The 21,590-nt window shown below is 41.5% G+C and overlaps 2 protein-coding genes across 2 annotated transcripts in view; one reads left to right on the top strand and one right to left on the bottom strand.

Moving 5' to 3' along the window:
• The window catches only part of cep97 (centrosomal protein 97), a 92,910-nt gene that overhangs the window by 70,248 nt on the left and 1,072 nt on the right, over window positions 1-21,590 (bottom strand). The window lies entirely within an intron of this gene.
• On the top strand, window positions 89-15,821 carry rpl24 (ribosomal protein L24). The gene is made up of 6 exons (XM_072260195.1): window positions 89-152; window positions 280-355; window positions 5,708-5,818; window positions 6,823-6,959; window positions 14,905-14,968; window positions 15,694-15,821. Exons 1-6 carry the CDS (start codon window positions 148-150, stop codon window positions 15,772-15,774), a joined length of 474 nt encoding a protein of 157 aa, XP_072116296.1. The 5' UTR covers window positions 89-147; the 3' UTR covers window positions 15,775-15,821.

Raw genomic sequence — 21,590 nt, 5'->3', positions numbered from 1 at the left:
TTTCAAAGAAAATAATGCAACTTTCTTTTCCAAAATATCTGAGAGGATCAAATTTCTAAGTAAAATTTGCTTTATGGTTTTGCGGGACCACATAACGACCTACCCACAATCCACTTCTTTCTCTACGCTGCCATTTTAGTTGTCGACATGAAGTAAGTTTCGGCTGAATTTTAATCGGTTTCCATCCGCTGTTTTAATTTCAAAATAACGCTAAAATAAATTATATTTTGTGTCGACTCCATGCGTACAACAATGGTAACATTCTATTTGCTCTCCCAGGGTCGAACTGTGCAGTTTTAGCGGGTATAAGATCTACCCCGGTCACGGGAAGCGCTATGCCAGGATTGACGGGAAGGTAATGAAATAGCCCAAATTGTACTGTTTCATTAGGTTTGGGAGTTCTCCCATAGACATTCGTTTCTAGTAACTGTAATCTATGAATTTGATTCAGTAGCGTATGTGATTAGCTTCAAGTATTTCTATTAATTAGTACGTTTCATTGTAAATTTGCATCTGGATCGGATGCTGCCCTAACGTTAATTTGGCGGATTTCTATATATAATTGAGCTAATTAAACTTTAAACTTATTATTTGGCTGCCTACTTTGCTGATCTTTCTTATTTTACTTGGTAGTAAGATATTTTACTGAAGTCTGCTTTCTGGGTTTTGTCTGACTGGAAAAGTTCAAATGGGTGCTTCTAATGCAATAGGTCGTCTATATTCTTTATCGCTTGGTAAATAATTTGAGATCGGGTATCGATGAAATTTTCCCAATGCGTTTATCTGGATCTTGCATTGTTAGGTTTCCTGTGGACATTCTCAATCCAATATCCACAATAGAATTAAAGTAAGATCGCACCTACAGGGTGCCAACTAGTGTGCAAAAGGCAACAAACTGTGCAAATAGAAAAATAAAGGAAATAGTAATAATAAAGTAAGCACTAGGTGAAGACTTGAAAGTGAGTCCATAGGTTGTGGGAACAGTTCAGTGATGGGGTGAGTGAAGTTAGCCCCTCTGGTTCAAGAGGGGTAGTTACTGTTCCTGAACCTGGTGGTATGAGTCTTGAGGTACTTGTCCCTTCTTCCTGATGGCAGCAGTCAGAAGAGAGCATAACCTTGGTGTTGGAGGTCCCTGATGATGAATGCTGCTTTCCTGTGTAGTTGTGCTCAATGGGGGTGAAGGGTTTAACCAGTGATACACACATGTACATTTATTAGGATTTTGCTGTGGTTGAGATGGAAACCAATGGCATTTCCTTAATATTTTGTTATAAATGAGGTTTGGTTCTTATAATTCTTGGAGATGATTTAGTATACAGGATTCTAGATTTCACCTCTGGTCTGTATTGTTGCTTATGGGTGTTGTCCACAAATCCCTGACTAGGAAGAGGTAAAGCACTTAATTTTGCCAAATCTTGATCAGTAATCTGGTGAAAGAGCAGAGAACCTGAAATGTGTGAATAAATATCTAGTGAGTGTCACTTGTGATTTTCGGGGACATGGAAAGAATGGCACCAAGTACAGAATTCATAGTTCAAATTTATTATCAAAGTATGTATATGTCACTATATACAGTACTACCCCAAGATTCATTTTCTTTGGGTCTTCACAGTAAGATACAAAGAAATACAGTGGAATCAATGAAAGATAAAATTCCTGGTAAGAGGATATTAAAATAATTGTTCACTTATATTTGATCCTCAAGATTTTTGTGCCTTCTAACCACGCTAACTCTATTGACTTCCATTTAAACCTAATGATTAGATCACCCAGGCTTGGCTCAGCTTATTTGATGCACATCCCTGTGTATTGTTTGTTCTTCGTCAGAATTATTCTAAAGCACCCTTGACTCACCTTCCTCACTCTACAGAAACTTGAAGTCATCCAAAAATTTTTTAAGCAATCTGTTAATATTAAAATCTCTCACCCTTGTGTGTGCATCTCTCCATGGCCTCCACTCAGTGACTTAATCATTTTCAGTCCAACACCTCAAGTTTGCGCTCCACCATTTGTGGTGTCCTCAAATCTGCAGGTTCAGTAGAATTACTGTGTGCGCGCGCCCTCTTTCCCTCCAGGTGTTCAGGGCTGCTTTTTATGAACATTACTTTTCATTTTATTGGCTTATTTTGTGAAGTGATTCACCAGAGGCTGTGTTGAAATGCAACTGAGACACTAATTGATGGTATGAATGGCTTGTTTCATGAAGATATCTCCCGTGTTGGACTGTCAGGAAGGTGAGGAGGGTGAGTGATAAAGGCATGCTTGCCTTTCCTGGTTGAGGCACTACTGAGTCCAAGTCAGAAGGTTGTGCTGCGGCTTTATAAAACATCAAGGTACCAGGGGCGGGGGGGGGGGGGGAATCTTTGGGCCCAAGTCCACAGCTTCCTGAAGGTGACTGCATGAGTAGACATGGCAATAAAGGCATACATGCCTTTGGTCAAGGCATTAAGTCTAAGAGCTAGAAATTCACGTTGCTGTTGTATAAAACTCCAGACAGGCTGCATTATTGTGTGCAGTTCTGGTCACCCCATTACAGGAAGGGTGTGGGGCAGAAGGGATTAACGAGGATGGACTAGATTGGACAAACTTGGGCTTTTGCTGGAGTGGCAGAGGCTGAAAGGAGATGTGATGGAGCTTCATGCATCAAAGTTGCTGGTGAACGCAGCAGGCTAGGCAGCATCTCTAGGAAGAGGTACAGTTGACGTTTCGGGCCAAGACCCTTCGTCCTGACGAAGAGTCTTGGCCCGAAACGTCGACTGTACCTCTTCCTAGAGATGTTGCCTGGCTTGCTGCGTTCACCAACAACTTTGATGTGTATTGCTTGAATTTCCAGCATCTGAAGAATTCCTCATGTGATGGAGCTTATAAGTTTATGAGAGACAAATGTACAGTAGACTAGTGGATCTCAACTTTTTTCTGCTTCTGGCCCATTTGTGACTTTCTTCTGTAGCCTCCACCCTCCATAGTCTCTGTTGGTTGCTAAAGTCTTTATTTGGTTAACTGTACCAATTATCCTACTATAGCAGTCATTATTTACATTTTAACAGATTATAGGTATTATATGTTAAATTATATTACAGGTGTATATGGGAAAATAAAAAATTTCAGAGCTCTGAATATGATACTTTATGATATCTAATACTCTTCCAACCAACGACGAAAAGGCGCTTAATATTGTTATTTGGGGTATCTAGTGAGATCCTGATGACTGATGCAAACTAGTGAGTTTTTGAATATCTGGTTGCAACTTAGTTAAAGGTCACCTCTTTTCACAACATCAAAATGGTTTTTTTGATCATGGATGAAGAGCTTGACTAAAACCACATTCAACTAAGCTAAGAGGTGGGAAATCCAATTTAAAACAACTTTGCTTTCTCCCTGAGCTGTGGAAAATAATATCGAATATCACTAGTTATCCAAAAATTTGCTTGCTGCGTTTTGAATTTTGCTTGAGCTGTCATATCACTATGGAGCTCAATAAAGAGTCACCAGTGCAAGAAATTGCATTAACTTGCTGCGTCCGGTATTGTTGCTGAAAAGTTTGAGTTTTCCATGGAAAACAGCAATAGCCTTTGTGTGATATGGCATTGCAATTTTTCTGCCTCATTTGCATCATATAGCTTATTTTCCCATGAATTTCATTCAGGGTTCGCTCCAATTACATATATTTCCCACCCACCTGAACTCACCTATCCTCCTTCCCCTCTTCCCAGCTTTTTAATTCTGGTGCCTTCCCTCTTCCTTTCCAATCCTGAAGGACCTAGGCTTGAAATGTCGACTGCTTACTCTTTTCCATAGATGTTGCCTGGCCTGAGTCCCTCCAGCATTTTGTATGTATTGCTTTGGACTTCCTGCCTCTTGTGTTTAAATTATTTTTAATATATATATATTGGTAATGTTTCATTAAAACTGTAAACTTGTAGCCCATTCAGAAAAAATCTGGCCCCCAGTTTCTTGTTTTTTATATTCTAGAAGGCAGAGTTTTAAAGTGAGTAAGGAAAATTTTAAAGATGATGAGTGAGGCAAGTTTATTTTACGAGAGCAGTGGGTGTCTGGAATGCACTGGCAGGGGTGGTGGTGGAGGCAGATATAGAGGTGTTTTAGAAAGTGGCAAAGAGAGTGTTAATCACACATTGAATCTCCTTCTGTACCATCCTATCACAAACTCCAGTGTTGGGCAACAGAATGAAGCTTCCTCCGCACTTAACAGTTTTCCCTGAATAGTCGCATATATTTTCAACATTTGCATGTATTGCATTAATTAAAGAATCATTCTCCTCAGTCAGAGTGGAATACCCTCTCTGTGGGAGATAGATGTCATTACTGTTGTCACAGACAAGGAGGGGCAGAGTCACAGATATGGGGAGGAATGCAAGTTAGGGAGGTGGGTGCAGAGATGAGGGACACAGGAAGTGGGTGGACACAAGCAAGGGTGGCGAATCTTTTTGAATGTGTGTCCACTTGGCAATAATTTTTTTTAAAAAATTCTCTCACATGCCATGGTAATTTTGAGCAATGGGTCATCATTAAATGAATTGGTGGCAATAATTATTGGACTTTATTAAGGAAGAAGCATAAATTCTGTTGCTTATTTACATGTATTCACTGTTTTAATTGTTAAATGTATAGTAGGCAGATTGAAATGTAAATGAAGCGTTTTAGAAAACCTGTTCAAAAAATTAGTAATAATCTTTTAAAACAATTGAAGAATAGCATCCTTTCTAAATGGTATTGTTATTGTAACTGTTTACTATCAGAATACTGATGTGTAGTCCAGGTCTGCGAGGATTTCAACATTATTTAATGGTGAAAGATTGCAGCGTGCTGTTGTGCAGAGGGGGTTAGGATTGCTTCTGCATGAATCACAAAGAGTTGGTTTGTAGGAACAACAGGATATGAGGAAGGAAAATGGCAAATTGGCCTTCATTTCTGGAGGGGTTGAATTTAAGAGGGGCGTAATGCTGTAACTGTACAGGGTACTGGTTAGGCTGCACCTGGAGTACTGCGTGCAGTTCTGGTCTTAAGTGAGGAAAGATCACTGGCTTTGGAGATAGTGTGGAGGAGGTTCACCAGGTCAATTGTGGAGATTGTACGGTTAGCCTATGAGTCACCTAAGACTGCTGTCTGGAATTCTATACAATGAGAAGGGATCTTATAGAAATAAATATATAATTATGAAAGGGGTAGATGAGATGGAGGCAGGGAAGTTTATTTCTATTGACAAGTGAGACTAGAACCAAGGAACATAGTCTCAGGATTCAGGGGAATACAATTGGGTTGGAGGTGAAGAATTGCTTTTCTTGGAGAGCTGTGACTCTGGAATTCTCTGCTGAGGGAGGCAATAGATACTACTTCATTAAACATATTTTATGCACAGTTATAGATTTTTGCACAGCAGAGCAATTGGGGGTTATGGGGGAAAGGTGGGTAGGTGGAGCTGAGACTACAGCCAGGATCTTATTGAATGGCAGCTCAGGCTTGATGGGCCAGGTGGCCTACTGCTATTTCTTATGTTCTTGTATCTACCTTTGAATCTCTGGTTATACCCTTGCTACATTTTTTTCTGTGTTGAAGGAGCTGTGCAAATAAAACAGTTAATGAATTCACTCTTGAAAACAGATATACTGCTTTAAAAAATAATTGCTGGCTTAGTTGGATCTATCTGGGCAAAGTCAATAATGTTTTGTTTTTTCCCCCCAATTCATAGGTTTTCCAGTTTCTGAACTCAAAATGCGAATCTGCATTTCTGTCCAAGAGAAACCCTCGACAAATCAACTGGACTGTGTTGTACAGGCGCAAACACAAAAAGGGCCAGTCTGTAAGTGACACTTCATTGTTTGGAGACTGCAACTACCTCTCAGCAATTTTTGGATTAAATTAGGTGTCCAGTTTTATCAGCTAAAATTATAACATTTGTTCTGGTAGGATGTGCTCAGAGACAATAAATCAAGTAAAAACCAAAGTTTGGATTATCGTTTGGTTGGGTCTTGGAAAATCAGATTCAGATTTCACTACTTACGACATTAAATCTATTTTGCAGTAACAGTACAATGCAAATTTTTCTTTAAAACGGTAGTATTGAGTTCATGGACCGTTCAGAAATCTGGGAGTAGATGGGAAGAAGCTTCTGAATCATTGAGTGTGTTTCTTTGGGCTCCTGTACCCGACATGTCTTGGATGTTGAGGGTCCTTGGTGATGGATGCTGCCGGCTTGAATATACCATGATTTTTAGTGTTCTCAGAAAGGTGTAGTTGGGGTATTTTATCTTTAAAGTATCACCTCCACAAATCCTGTATAGGTTGAATTTTACTTGGTAGTTATACTATTAGTTTTTTGTGTGACCTGTAAATTATTGGTCCTTAATTTTTTTCTATCTTTTGTTGTCAATTTGTTCTTTTAATAAGATGCATAATTCTCACTGAATTGGCTATTGATATTTTAATTTGCAAATAACTATTAAGTCTTAGAAAAAACACCCAGAAGAAACCTGCCTCTTCCAGAGGCTAATTTGATAGTTTATGGCCCAACACCTTTCTCGGTTCAATAGTGAAAAAAAATGAAGAACTCCTTGTATAGTGACACCTTGCCATTATAACATACTATGACGCGGCTGATTAAGCACCTTGTAAAATCCTACAAGCTCCTTATAATTATGAATCCTGGGTTGGTTTTAGGCCTAATTGTAAAATGTAGGATTATGACTTTGTATGTTTCTATAACATGCTGAGAGGATGTTTAAGAAATGCAAGATATAGGTATCTTGTAATCAAAATGGCTCGATTAACAACTTGAAATGAGGCTAAAAACGTTTTCTTTTTCAGGAAGAGATACAGAAAAAGCGCTCTCGTCGTGCAGTGAAGTTTCAAAGAGCTATCACGGGTGCTTCTCTGGCTGAGATAATGGCCAAAAGGAATCAGAAGCCTGAAGTGCGCAAAGCTCAACGAGAACAAGCAATCAGGTGGGTACTGAATGTATTGGTGGGTGATTTTGTTTGCCTCCATTGGAATATAAAAGGGTCTTTCAGGTTGGGCAGCAACCAAAGTTAAGGACAAGATCTTATCATATTTTAATTTCTTTTATTCAAGCATGATTAAGGAAGATTATTGGTATTTTGCAGAAGTGACTGGGATAAAGCAACTAGAAAAAAGGATGGGACCTTTTTCAAGCACATAAGTTCAGCCAAGATTACTGGGCTTTAGGACATATTGATCGACCCCAATCAGCAAAAATCAAAACTAGTTTAGGAAAGGGTGGAATTGAAAGCAAAGTTGATGAAATTTTTCAGATTGAATAGTGTATTGAACCAGAAAAGAAAAGTACCTGCATGGAGCTTGGCTCTGGTTCAAATGGATTCCCATAGTATTCCCAGTAGGATCATTCAAACTTCAAAGTCAGTTTATTAACAAAGTACATATGTCACCTGAGATTTGTTTTCTAGTGGGCATACTCCATAAATTCAAGAACTATAATAGAATCAGTGATAGATCATGCCCAGCAGGGTAGACAAAACAACCAATGAGCAAAAGGCAACAAACTGGAAATACGAAAGAGAAAAAATACATAAATATGCAATAAATATTGAGAACATTTATAGAAAAAGTCGTTTTTTTTTTCCTAAACACTTCTCGGGGAGAAGGGTCTGCACTGCGCAGGCACGTGATGTAGCGCGCCAAGGTTTAAAAAGAGAAATTTTCAACGGTTCTTGTTTCAGTCGAAGCATGCAGCTGAGAAAGAGTGGAAGAAATCGGGTAGAAAAAGTTGTTTTTTTTTCCTAAACACTGCTCGGGGAGCAGGGTTTGCACTGCGCAGGCGCGTGACGTAGCGCGCCACGGTTTAAAAAGCAGACCACCATATACAGCGGCCATCATCAGAGTGGACTGAGTCAGAGTGGGGCGGCTTTGGCTCAAACAGGCTTCGGCGAGAACAGGTAGAGGCCAGGGTAGGTTCTGGTAAGTTTTTTTTTGTTTAGATAGTTTAGAGCAGAGAGAATACCAGGCAGGATGTTGGAATGCTCCTCTTGCAGGATGTGGGAAGTCAGGGAGCCCTCCAGTGTCCCTGACAACGACACCTGCAAGAAGTGCATCCAACTGCAGCTCCTGACAAACCGCATTAGGGAACTGGAGCAGGAGCTGGATGACCTGCAGATCTCGGGAGAATAAGGATATTATAGATAGTAGCTACAGGGAGGTAGTTACGCCGAAGGAGCAGAGGACAGGAAATTGGGTCACTGTCAGGTGAGGGAAGGGGAAAGGGCAGGCAGAGCAGGGTTCCCCTGTGGCCATTCCCCTCAACAACAAGTATATTGCATTGGATACTGTTGGGGGGGGGGGGTGACTTACCTGGGACTAGCTGCAGTAGCCCGATCTCTGGCACTGAGTCTGGCTCTGCAGTGCAGAAGGGAGGGGGGGAAAAGAGGAGAGCGGTAGTGATAGGGGACTCGATAGTTAGAGGTGCAGATGGGAGGTTCTGTGGTCGTGACAGAGAACCCAGGATGGTTTGTTGCCTCCCAGCTGCCAGGGTCAAGGATGTCTCTGATTGATTGCATGACATTCTGAAGTGGGAGGGTGACCAGCCAGATGTCGTGGTGCACATCGGTACCAATGACATAGCAAGGAAGAGTGAAGAGGTCCTGGACAGTGAGTATAGAGAGCTTGGTAGGAAGTTGAAAAGCAAGACCTCAAGGGTGGTAATCTCAGGATTGCTACCTGTGCTAGGTGCCAGTGAGGGTAGGAATAGGATGCTCTGGAGGAGGAACAAGTGGCTGAGGAACTGGTGTAGGGGGCAGGGTTTCAGATTTCAGGATCATTGGGACCTCCTCTGGGGCAGGTGAGACCTGTACAAGAGAGACGGGTTACACTTGAACTACAGGGGGACCAATATCCTTTCAGGGAGGTTTGTTAATGCTATTGGGGAAGCTTTAAACTAGATTTGCAGGGGGATGGGAACCAGAGTGCCAGAGCTGACAGTGTGGCTGGGGTGAAAATAAATGATGTTGAAAGTTTAAGCAAATCTGCTGATAGAAAGGTTGTGAGTGGTGGTAAAAATCTTCTGAGGTGTATATATTTCAATGCTAGGAGTATTGCAGGGAAGGCAGATGAGTTGAGGGCGTGGATTGACATGTGAAATTATGATGTTATAGCAATTAGTGAAACTTGGCTACAGGAAGGACAGGACTGGCAGCTTAATATTCCAGGGTTCCGATGTTTCGGAAGTGATCGAGGCAGAGGAATGAAAGGTGGGGGGTTAGCATTGCTTGTTAGGGAAAATATTACAGCAGTGCTCAGGCAGGACAGATTAGAGGGCTTCTCTACTGAGTCCTTATGGATGGAGCTGAGAAACAGGAAAGGTATGGCCACATTAGTGGGATTGTATTTCAGACCACCCAATAGTCAACAAGACTTGGAAGAGCAAATCTGCAGAGAGATAGCAGGAAACAAAGTTGTGGTGGTAGGGGATTTTAATTTTCCATACATTGATTGGGACTTCCATACTGTTAGGGGTCTAGATGGTTTAGAGTTTGTAAAATGTGTTCAGGAAAGTTTTCTAAATCAATATATAGAGGGACCAACTAGAGGGGATGCAATATTGGATCTCCTGTTAGGAAACGAATTAGGGCAAGTGACAGAAGTCTGTGTAGGGGAGCACTTTGGTTCCAGTGATCATAACACCATTAGTTTCAATTTAATCATGGACAAGGATAGATCTGGTCCTAGGGTTGAGGTTCTGAACTGGAAGAAGGCCAAATTTGAAGAAATGAGAAAGGATCTAAAAAGCATGGATTGGGACAGTTTGTTCTCTGGCAAAGATGTGATTGGTAGGTGGGAAGCCTTCAAAGGGGAAATTTTGAGAGTGCAGAGTTTGTATGTTCCTGTCAGGATTAAAGGCAAATTGAATAGGAATAAGGAACCTTGGTTCTCAAGGGATATTGCAACTCTGATAAAGAAGAAGAGGGAGTTGTATGAAATGTATAGGAAACAGGGAGTAAATCAGGTGCTTGAGGAGTATAAGAAGTGCAAGAAAATACTTAAAGAAATCAGGAGGGCTAAAAGAAGACATGAGGTTGCCTTGGCAGTCAAAGTGAAGGATAATCCAAAGAGCTTTTACAGGTATATTAAGAGCAAAAGGATTGTAAGGGATAAAATTGGTCCTCTTGAAGATCAGAGTGGTGGGCTATGTGCGGAACCAAAGGAAATGGGGGAGATCTTAAATAGGTTTTTTGCGTCTGTATTTACTAAGGAAACTGGTATGAAGTGTATGGAATTAAGGGAAACAAGTAGTGAGATCATGGAAACTGTACAGATTGAAAAGGAGGAGGTCCTTGCTGTCTTGAGGAAAATTAAAGTGGATAAATCCCCGGGACCTGACAGGGTGTTCCCTCGGACCTTGAATGAGACTAGTGTTGAAATTGCAGGGGCCCTGGCTGAAATATTTAAAATGTCGCTGTCTACAGGTGAGGTGCCAGAGGATTGGAGAGTGGCTCATGTTGTTCCGTTGTTTAAAAAAAGGATCGAAAAGTAATCCGGGAAATTATAGGCCAGTAAGTTTAACGTCGGTAGTAGGTAAGTTATTGGAGGGAGTACTAAGAGACAGAATCTACAAGCATTTGGATAGACAAGGACTTATTAGGGAGAGTCAACATGGCTTTGTGCGTGGTAGGTCATGTTTGACCAATCTATTGGAGTTTTTCGAGGAGGTTACCAGGAAAGTGGATGAAGGGAAGGCAGTGGATATTGTCTACATGGACTTCACTAAGGCCTTTGACAAGGTCCCGCATGGGAGGTTAATTAGGAATATTCAGTCGCTAGGTATACATGGAGAGGTGGTAAATTGGATTAGACATTGGCTCGATGGAAGAAGCCAGAGAGTGGTGGTAGAGAATTGCTTCTCTGAGTGGAGGCCTGTGACTAGTGATGTGCCACAGGGATCAGTGCTGGGTCCATTGTTATTTGTCATCCATATCAATGATCTGGATGATAATGTGGTAAATTGGATCAGCAAATTTGCTGATGATACAAAGATTGGAGATGTAGTAGACAGTGAGGAAGGTTTTCAGAGACTGCAGAGGGACTTGGACCAGCTGGAAAAATGGGCTGAAAAATGGCAGATGGAGTTTAATACAGACAAGTGTGAGGTATTGCACGTCGGAAGGACAAACCAAGGTAGAACATACAGGGTTAATGGTAAGGCACTGAGGAGTGCAGTGGAACAGAGGGATCTGGGAATACAGATACAAAATTCCCTAAAAGTGTCGTCACAGGTAGATAGGGTCGTAAAGAGAGCTTTTGGTACATTGGCCTTTATTAATCAAAGTATTGAGTATAAGAGCTGGAATGTTATGAGGTTGTATAAGGCATTGGTGAGGCTGAATCTGGAGTATTGTGTTCAGTTTTGGTCACCAAATTACAGGAAGGATATAAATAAGGTTGAAAGAGTGCAGAGAAGGTTTACAAGGATGTTGCCGGGACTTGAGAAACTCAGTTACAGAGAAAGGTTGAATAGGTTAGGACTTTATTCCCTGGAGCGTAGAAGAATGAGGGGAGATTTGACAGAGGTATATAAAATTATGATGGGTATGGATAGAGTGAATGCAAGCAGGCTTTTTCCACTGAGGCAAGGGGAGAAAAAAACCAGAGGACATGGGTTAAGGGTGAGGGGGGAAAAGTTTAAAGGGAACATTAGGGGGGACTTCTTCACACAGAGAGTGGTGGGAGTGTGGAATGAGCTGCCAGAGGAGATGGTAAATGCGGGTTCTTTTTTAACATTTAAGAATAAATTGGACAGATACATGGATGGGAGGTGTATGGAGGGATATGGTCCGTGTGCAGGTCAGTGGGACTAGGCAGAAAATGGTACGGCACAGCCAAGAAGGGCCAAAAGGCCTGTTTCTGTGCTGTAGTTTCTATGGTTTCTAACATATGAAGGGTCCTTGAAAGTGAGTCCATAGGTTGCAGGAATAGGACAAGTGAAATTGAGTGAAGTTATCCCCACTGGTTCAAAAGTCTGATGGTTGAGGGGTAATAGCTGTTCCTGAACCTGGTGGTATGGGCCCTGATGCTCCTATACCACCTTGATGGTAGCAGTGAGGAGAGGGTGGTCATGCTCTCATTTAGAGAGGTCAAATATAACAGCAAGTTCAGCCAAGTTATGGAGAATAGGACAATAAAGCCACCTTTGTGTGGTCTTCAGATCTGGGAGTAGGTCTCGAGAGTAAGGATGTGGGGTCATGTACAGTGGGTGAATGGTTAGAAAAGTGAAACAATCTATTACAAGTAAAACAGAAGGAGGTGGATAAAACAGCTTATACCAAAACTATCTGAACAATATCACCGCCAGGGCAAAACTGATCTGTGATTATGAACAGGAAGTAAGTATCTTGTTGAATTAAAGGGAATGGCATTGAGGGTTTTGTAGATGAATGATCTTTAAAAAGTTGGGACCACTTTGGAGAGATGGGCATGGTGTTTGGTGAGTTTACGATATGGGGAGATAGAAGGAAGTGCTGGCAAGTTTGCATTCAATCTACAAGCAAGAGCCTGATTTGGCAAACAATGGAGTCAGGAAAGATTGGATCGTAAAAGTGAGAGGAAGAATGTTCAGTGTATGGTAAATGTCATTTGCATTGAAATGATCAAGAGTGATGTTTAAATTTAATATGATAAAATGGTCATCTGAGGGTTGGAAGTGGGATGCCCTTGGCCAAAGATGCAACACTTAATACATAGAGAATGAAGTTGCAGTCTTTATTTTAGCCCTCTGGGGTCCAAAAAGTGAACCATAAAGGGCAAGACCAGAAGGAAGGATTTGCTGACAAAGCTTCTGTAGTACCTAAGAATTGTTGCAGGTTACAATTCTAGTTACCATAGAATGCTTTGTTGAAATATCTGATGACATGAATTAGGATAGAGAAACATAGAAAACCTACAGTACAATACAGGCCCTTTGGCCCACAAAGTTGTGCCAAACATCTCCTTACCTTAGAACTACCTAGGCTTACCCAAAGCCCTCTATTTTTCTAAGCTCCATGTATCCATCCAGGGGTCCCCAACCTTTTTTGCACTGCGGACCGGTTTAATATTTACAATATTCTTGCGGACCGTCCGACCTGGGGGGGGGGGGGGGGTAGAGTTGCCAATGGACAAGAGTAGCAGTCAAATACGTTATATTTACCCCAAGAAAAACTACAATGACCATGAAGCCTTGCATGGGCACCAGTGCACATGTGTGTACGTGCCGATTTTTTTTTTCTGCAAATCGTTTTTGGCAATTCTGTTCCGGGGGGGTGTTAATCACGACCGGAATATAGATGATAAGTGGCTAATGTGCTCAATTTCGTTTCTAAAAGGGATTATCTAACGAATTTAATATTAAACGCAGCGCATATTTTCCTGGCATGAATAGAATGATAAGTCAATTATCGGGAGGACAGGGGAGCTTGAAGTAAGTGTTGAACGAACTTCCAGTAGAAGTGGTAGAGGCAGGTTCGATATCATTTAAAGAAAAATTGTATAGGTATATGGACAGAAAAGGAATGGAGGGTTATGGGCTGAGTGCAGGTCGGTGGGACGAGATGAGAGTAGCATTCGGCACGGACTAGAAGGGCAGAGATGGCCTGTTTCCATGCTGTAATTGTTATATGGTTATATAAGTCACTTATAAGTCAATAGCATCATAACATTTTAAATAAGGTTTGGATATTAAACATACAGCACATATTTTCCCCGTATGAACATATAAAATCATTGCAACACACCAATATCGCTGAATCAGTGGGAGCCCTGGGCTTGTTTTCCTGCAACAAGGCGGTCCTATCGAGGGGTGAGGGGAGACAGCAATATTCGAATGAGGTTCCTAATGTCCAGTCTATTCTGCAATTTAGTTTTCATTGCAGAGATATGTTGGAAATGGAAGCAACGTTTTCAGTGCTTTCATGGCTATCTCAGGATATTTAGCCTTGACTTTGATCCAGAATGTCGGCAGAGATGTTATGTCAAACATACTTTTCAGCCCGTCCTCATTTGAAAGCTCGCGCTGATATGGATGACGTGTGCGTAATGACCTCGCGTGCATTCAAGCTCAACAGTGGTCATATCGTTTCCTTGCGGCCCAGTAGCACATGCTTTGCGGCCCGGTGGTTAGAGACCGGTCTTAAAACACCCTATCGTTTCCGCCTCCGCCACTGGCAACCCATTCCACGCACTCGCCACTCTCTCTGCGTAAAAAATAACTTAACCCTGACATCTCTTCTGTACCTACTTCCAAGCATCTTAAAACTATGCCCTCTTGTGCTACCCATTTCAGCCCTGGGGAAAAGCCTCTGACTATCCACACAGTCTTTATCTTGTACACCTCTATCAGGTCACCTCTCATCCTCCGTCGATATAGGATTGCAGGAGATAATTTTGAGGTGATTTTATGCTGCTGAGTAATTTATTGCAGATGAAATGATGTAAGTCACTGAACATAAATCTTAAGGATGTGATGAGGAACATTTAAGATTGCAGAATAGGAGACATCTGAAGTGAAAGGTGAATCTAAGATCTGACGAATGGAATTTCAGTTGCGTGTGTGAAACAACCCAGGTCTGTTGCTGACAGGAGATAATATGCAGGTGAAAGCATTCTGGCAGAAGGTGAGAAGGAAAACAAATGAAGGTAGCTTGCCAAAAAGAGGAGCAAGGCTTCGTGCTGGGTATTCGTGGATAAAGTGTCGGCAATGTTAGAGTAAAAGAAAATCATTGCACATCAGATTGAGAAGTATCTATCATCTATGAAGAATAAACATTTAAAGTTAATCCTCTGATTACAGACACAAGGTAGTAGAGGAAAAAAATTGATTGGGGGGAATAGGGAGAAATTAAATGAAAAACATTACTGAAGCTTCTTGCATTTTTATTTTGATAACAGAGCTGCCAAGGAGGCAAAGAAAGCCAAAGCTGCAACAAAGAAAGTCAGCGCACCTACGGCCAAGGTATGAAATTCTTATTGTTTTCTAATTGTGAAGGTGCTAGTTATATAAAGGACTGCGACAACAGGACATTAATAATCTTTGGAGAAATGGCAATGTAATTGAGATATATGATTTAGTAGTAAGAATATGATGAAACAATTATGCAAGTTGCTTTTTTATGGGATGGAAGAATGAAAATCTGGAATCACATTAAAATTTAGTAGTGTAGTAATATTTTTACTAAAGGTGAGATTTTTTTATGCAAGCAGTTTCGTGCAACCACATTCGTTTAAATGATTCTTGGATTAGAAAATTGGTGGGACTGAAGAAAGTGAAAATGATTTTGCAGTGAAGATACCAAATTGGTGCTGTATCAGTAAATTTTGAGAAAGCTAGGGTACTCTGTCCAGGAGAGTAAAAGAGGCAACCAGTCTTGACCTTGACAGCATAGATGTGCGAGATTATTTCTCTCGTACTATAACCTGATGTAGGAAATGTAACTGGGTTACTGATAGTGTAAATAACAGTGGCAAATTTGAAAGAGGCTTTCCCAGAGTGAGTAGAATCCATGAGCTGCTTGAGTAGATGAGGAAGATTGCATAAATTTGACAGGAAAAGTAGATGACAAAAATCGATAGCTTTGGGGGGGTCGTTTATGTGGAATAATGGATCTACTGATACTCTAAACATATTAATATAAATTTCAGAATTGGTATCCATTTCACCACTTCTACACTTGTTTCTAGGCTGCTCAGAAAACGGCACCGAAACAGAAATTTGCCAAGCCGATGAAGTCTCAGGCTCCGCGTGTTGGTGGAAAACGCTGAAAGAACCTACAGTTGTATGTTGTAAAATAAAGCCTGAATAACTTTTAGTGGTGTTTTTGGTCTTACTGATTCAGCCAAAAGTTAACTTTTGTGTGTACATCTTTGAAATTGGGCCATGTTAACTGATATCTTAGTATCTTCATGTATTTTAAAGAGAGAATGGTCAGTGGTTGGAATATAGCTGATGGTCCTTTGCAGACTTAAGTCTTATAAATGGACCGAAACCCTTTTTTTTTATCATTTCTGCTCAGCTTGGCGATATTGAATTGCTATCATTGGTGGGGTATAAAAGATAGAGTGTGTGTGGCAAGTAATCAGTGCTCATTCTATTTGTGTTTATGGAATGTCTTAAAAGCAATCAGGATTTAATGGTTGGCTTGATCAATGGTTAAGGGAATTTTGTTGTTTTATGAATTTCAACTAAATTTTGCAGCTTTTTAGAACAGAAAGCCATGAAACCCCTTTCAGAGAAAAATGGCCTAATGTGCCAAGTTGATATGGGGGGATTATTTACCTAAATACACGCAATGTGCGAGAGAACGAGAAGATTGCCCTACCTTGTTCAGAAGGAATGAGACCAGTGGCATTATAGAAAAGAAAAGGGTTTGGGACATGAGAGGTTTGACTGTAGGGTGGCATGATTACAACCATGAGTACTATCTCCAGGACTTCTCTGTATTTGTATGTACATTGTTGCTGGGTTCTCCAGTTTCTTCCCATGTTACAAAAAGATGCTGATGGGTTAACAGGCTGTAAGAAAAAAAAAGTTAACTTTTAACACTTACTGGCAAAATGCAAGGTAACTGTTGGATAAGAAACTGAAAGGATGGGAGCAAATTTCCATCAGTTCCTCCAGCAGATTGTTGTGAGAAAAGGAAGAATTAGCAATATTGCTCCCCTGAGTTGGCTTCAAACTGATGAAATAAATTGTGGTCTCCTGCATTGTTTAATATTTCACTCTTGTCTGTCAACAAGCTTAAAAATATTCAATGATTCTTGCTTTCACTGCATTTGAGGAAAAGTTCCAAAGAATCAAAAACCACATACAGCAAAACGTGGTTTACTGTTTGGCGTTCAACACTATCAGCCCCTCAGTACTAATCAACAAGGTTCAAAATCTGGGCTGCTATATTTCCCTCTGTAGCTGGATCTTTGACTTCCTCATCAGACTAGTCAGTGATAACATTTTACTGACAACCAGCATAGCTACACCTTAAGGATGTGTACTTAGCTCATTGTTTTTCACAGTGGTGGATGCATGGAATGTACAGTGGGCGGCGGCGGTGGAAGCAGATACAATAGGTGTTGCCTCTTAGATAGGTACATGGATCTTAGGAAAATAGAGGGCTATACACTAGGGAAATTCTAGGTAGTTTCTAGAGTAGGTTACATGATCAGCACAACATTGTGGGGTGAAGGGCCTGTAATGTGCTGTAGATTCTATGTTCATTGTTCTGCTCTCTGTAAGGCTAGGCATAGCTCAAATACCATCTATAAATTTGCTTTTGTGGATGGTTGAGCGGGACTGCAAGAAGAACCTTGTCAAGTTCAAGGAATTGATGGACTTAAGGGAGTGAAAATTGGGAGAACACTTATCAGTCCTCATTGAGGGGTTAGTAGTGGAAATGGAGAGTAGCTCCAAGTTCCTGGGCATCAGCATCTTGGGATGATCGATCTCAGGCCTGAAACATTGATGAAATCATGAAAAAAAATGCCACTGCCTCTACATCATTAGGAACTTAAAATTTTGTATGTCACCAAAGAGATTTCTACTAATGTACTGTGGAGAGCGTTCTGACTGGTCACATCACTGCTTGGTATGGAGGCTCCACTGCAGGATTGAAAGAAGCTGGTATGAGTTGTAGATGCAGCCAACTCTCACTGGCACAACCAGGTCCACTAATGATACCTTCAAGATGCCTCAATGAGGGCAACATCCATCATCAAGGACCATCAAGACACGGGACGTACCTTTTCTCATTACCATCATGTAGGAGCTCGAAGAGTTGTGCTCAATGATTCAGAAATAGCTATTTAGATTTCAAAGTGACCCATAAGCACTACATCATTTTGTCTTTTACATTATTTTTGTAACAACAAATTCTGTCTTGTACTGCTGCCACTAATCAAATTTAATGACATCAGTGATAATAAACCTGATCTGATTCTGAACTGTAAATCTGAAAAAAAAACTAGAAAATGCTGCACGCACTGTGATTGGGCAGCATCTCCAGAAACAGCACTTTAGTCTCTTACAGGTCTTAGTTCTAATAATTTGTATTAAAGCCTCTGACTATCCACACGATCAATGCCTCTCATCTTATACACCTCTATCAGGTCACCTCTCATCCTCCATCATTCCAAGGAGCAAAGCCGAGTTCACTCAACCTATTCGCATAAGGCATGCCCCCCAATCCAGGCAACATCCTTGTAAGTCTCCTCTGCACCCTTCTATGGTTCCCACATCCTTCCTGTAGTGAGGTAATCAGAACTGAGCACAGTATTCCAAGTGGGGACTGACCAGGGTCCTATATAGCTGCAACATTACTTCTTGGCTCTTAAACTCAATCCCACAATTGATGAAGCCCATTGCACTGTATGCCTTCTTAACCACAGAGTCAACCTGTGTAGCAGCTTTGAGTGTTCCATAGACTCGGACCCCAAGATCCCTCTGATCCTCCATACTGCCAGGAGTCTTACCATTAATGCTATATTCTGCCATCATAGTTGACCTACCACCTCGCACTTATCTGTGTTGAACTGCATCTGCCACTTCTCAGCCCAGTTTTGCATCCTATCAATGTCCTGCTGTAACCTCTGTCAGGCCTCCACACTATCCACAACACCCCCAACCTTCATGTCATCAGCAAACTTATTAACTCATCCCTCCCTTCCTCATCCAGGTCATTTATAAGAATCACGAAGAGAAGGGGTTCCAGAACAGATCCCTGAGGCACACCACTGGTCACCGACCTCCATGCAGAATATGACCCATCTACAACCGCTCTTTGCCTTCTGTGGGCAAGCCAGTTCTGGATACACAAAGCAATGTCCCCTTGGAACCCACGCCTCCTTACTTTCTCAATAAGCCTTGCATGGGGTACCTTATCAAATGCCTTGCTGAAATCCATATACACTACACCTACCTTCATCAATGTGTTTAGTCACATCCTCAAAAAAATTCAATCCGGCTCGTAAAGCACGACCTGCCCTTGACAAAGCCATGCTGACTATTCCTAATCATATTATGCCTGTCCAAATATTCACAAATCCTGCCTCAGGATCTTCTCCATCAACTTACCAACCATTGAAGTAAGACTCACTGGTCTATAATTTCCTGGGCTATCTCTACTCCCTTTCTTGAATAAGGAAACAACATCCACAACCCTCCAATCCTCCAGAACCTCTCCCATCCCCATTGATGATGCAAAACACCAGAGGCTCAGAAATCTCCTCCCTCTCCTCCCTCACCTCCTACAGTAGCCTGGGGTACATCTCGACTGGTCCCAGTGACTTATCCAACTTGATGCTTTCCAAAAGCGCCAGCACATCCTCTTCCTTAATATCTCAAGCTTTTAATAAGCTCAAGCTTTTCAGTCCACTATAAGTCATCCCTACAATCGCCAAGATCCTTTTCCGTAGTGAATACTGAAGCAAAGTATTCATTAAGTACCTCTGCTATCTCCTCCGGTTCCATACACTTTTCCACTGTCACACTTGATTGGTCCTATTCTCTCACGTCTTATCCTCTTTCTCTTCACATTCTTGTAGAATGCCTTGGGGTTTTCCTTGATCCTGCTCGCCAAGGCCTTCTCATTTGAAGTGCTATTACTGTGACAGGAGTCATGACAGAAAAGTGCCAGGCTGATTGATAGCCTTATTGGATCGATGAACAAGGCAAAACCACAGTATTCATCGCTGGCCACTGGAAATTCACGATGCCAGTGCTAAATTGTATATGTTCTCGTGTATTCAATTGGTTAATCCCCAAATTATCCAGAAGACATGAATGAACTGTACAGTAATGTGCTCTACCACAGTGACTCAGTGGGCTCAATTACCGTTGCTTGAACAATGTGGACCGAAATTAACACATTCATGATTATAAAGGGCGGGCCAGTGTCTACGAAAGTTTGCTCTTTTGTGCAATCTTGACTCGGTATATATATGGTCACATCAAGTATCAGGCAAAAGGAAGGTGAAGGGGTTAGTGAAGAACAAGTTGAGGGCAAACTAGATCATTTTCCAACTTGTGCAATTCTGGGAATGTAATTTGCAAGGAAAATGGAATACGAAAAGGCTACCTTTGATTAAAAACAGTTCAGGAACCCCTGCTCTACACATTACAGTTCTCATTAATTCTCAATATAACTTATGTATACCTCCTTATAGTGCTAAGTTCTTTTAGCAACAAGCAATGGCATTTTATTGGCAGTATTAATTAGTATTATAGCAGACATCCCACCTCTCCCGGAAGATCCGGGAGTCTCCCGTATATCGATAGTGGCTCCCTGATGCCCGGAAATTATATACAATATCCCGGAAATAGATTTTTTTTGAGAGGGAGAGCGAGCATCCTGGTTGGTCTCTCTTTGTGCTGAGAGTGGTCCCCAACCACCGGGCCGTGAGGAAACAATATGATTTGGCGATATGTAACGATATGAGTCATTTGCACCTCTCCTCATTTCCTGTCAAGCACTGTTGAACGCACGCAAGATCATTACGCGCGCGTCATCCATGTCATCGCGGGAAGAAGATCGACTCCTCGAGCTTATAAATGACGGCGGGCTGAAAAGTTTGTTTGACATAACATCTCTGCCGGCATTCTGGATCAAAGTCAAGGCTAAATATCCTGAGATAGCCACGAAAGCACTGAAAACGTTGCTTCCATTTCCAACATCATATCGCTGCGAAGCGGAGTTTTCTGCAATGAATGCAACGAAAACTAAATTGTGGAATAGACTGGACATAAGGAACCCCCTTCGAGTATCGCTGTCTCCCCTCACCCCTCGATGGGGCCGTCTTGTTGCAGGAAAACAAGCCCAGGGCTCGTACTGATTCAGCAATATTGGTGTGTTGCAATGATTTTATATGTTCATACGTGGAAAATATGCGCTGTGTGTTTAATATCGAAACGTTACTTAAAATGTTATGATGCTATTGACTTATCACCTATATTCCGGTCGTGATTAACAACCACCGCTCCCCCCCCCCGCCCCGGGTCAGCCGGTCCGCAAGAATATTATCAGTATTAAAACGGTCTGCGGTGCAAAAAATGTTGGGGACCCCTGCTAAGTAGACCTATCAGTTTTCTCTGTGGGCAGGCTTTACAGTCGACCTCAAAAATAATGACAGTGTTGCCGCTGCACTGCTTGCAACAGTGACTTTTCTATTGCCCATGGTGGGTTAAAATGTAAAAGATATGTTGAGGTGAATTTAACAGGTGTCATTACAGCATAGCTAACGTTATTTAAACTAGCTGGCTAGCTGCTAAGGAGCTACGCTATTGATGTCCTACGTGATGAGGCCAAACTCTCTGTAGACTTGCTTAAAGTTGTAATATGATATGTCAGACACATGATAATATAAGCACATATTTTAATGTCACATTTGCTGCATATACCCAACTTGGTTTACAGATTAGACAAAATCACTAAACAAAGTATTACATACACCCTTGGAGGTCGACGGGCGGGGGGGGGCGTGGGATATGGTGTTGCGAGGGGGTGCGGGTGCTAACCTCCCTGAAATGAGTTTTTGCAGGGTGGGATGTCTGTTATAGAATGATGTGGCACATATATAGGCCTTTCATAAGG

This window comes from Mobula birostris, chromosome 6 (genome assembly GCF_030028105.1).
Source record: "Mobula birostris isolate sMobBir1 chromosome 6, sMobBir1.hap1, whole genome shotgun sequence".
Lineage (NCBI taxonomy): Eukaryota > Metazoa > Chordata > Chondrichthyes > Myliobatiformes > Myliobatidae > Mobula > Mobula birostris.
This window is presented reverse-complemented; position numbering and strand designations above follow the sequence as displayed.

Coding starts and splice junctions, on each gene's coding strand:
- rpl24 (XM_072260195.1), top strand. Junction 356..5,707: donor ATGCCAGGATTGACGGGAAG/GTAATGAAATAG, acceptor CCCAATTCATAG/GTTTTCCAGTTTCTGAACTC. Junction 14,969..15,693: donor TCAGCGCACCTACGGCCAAG/GTATGAAATTCT, acceptor ACTTGTTTCTAG/GCTGCTCAGAAAACGGCACC.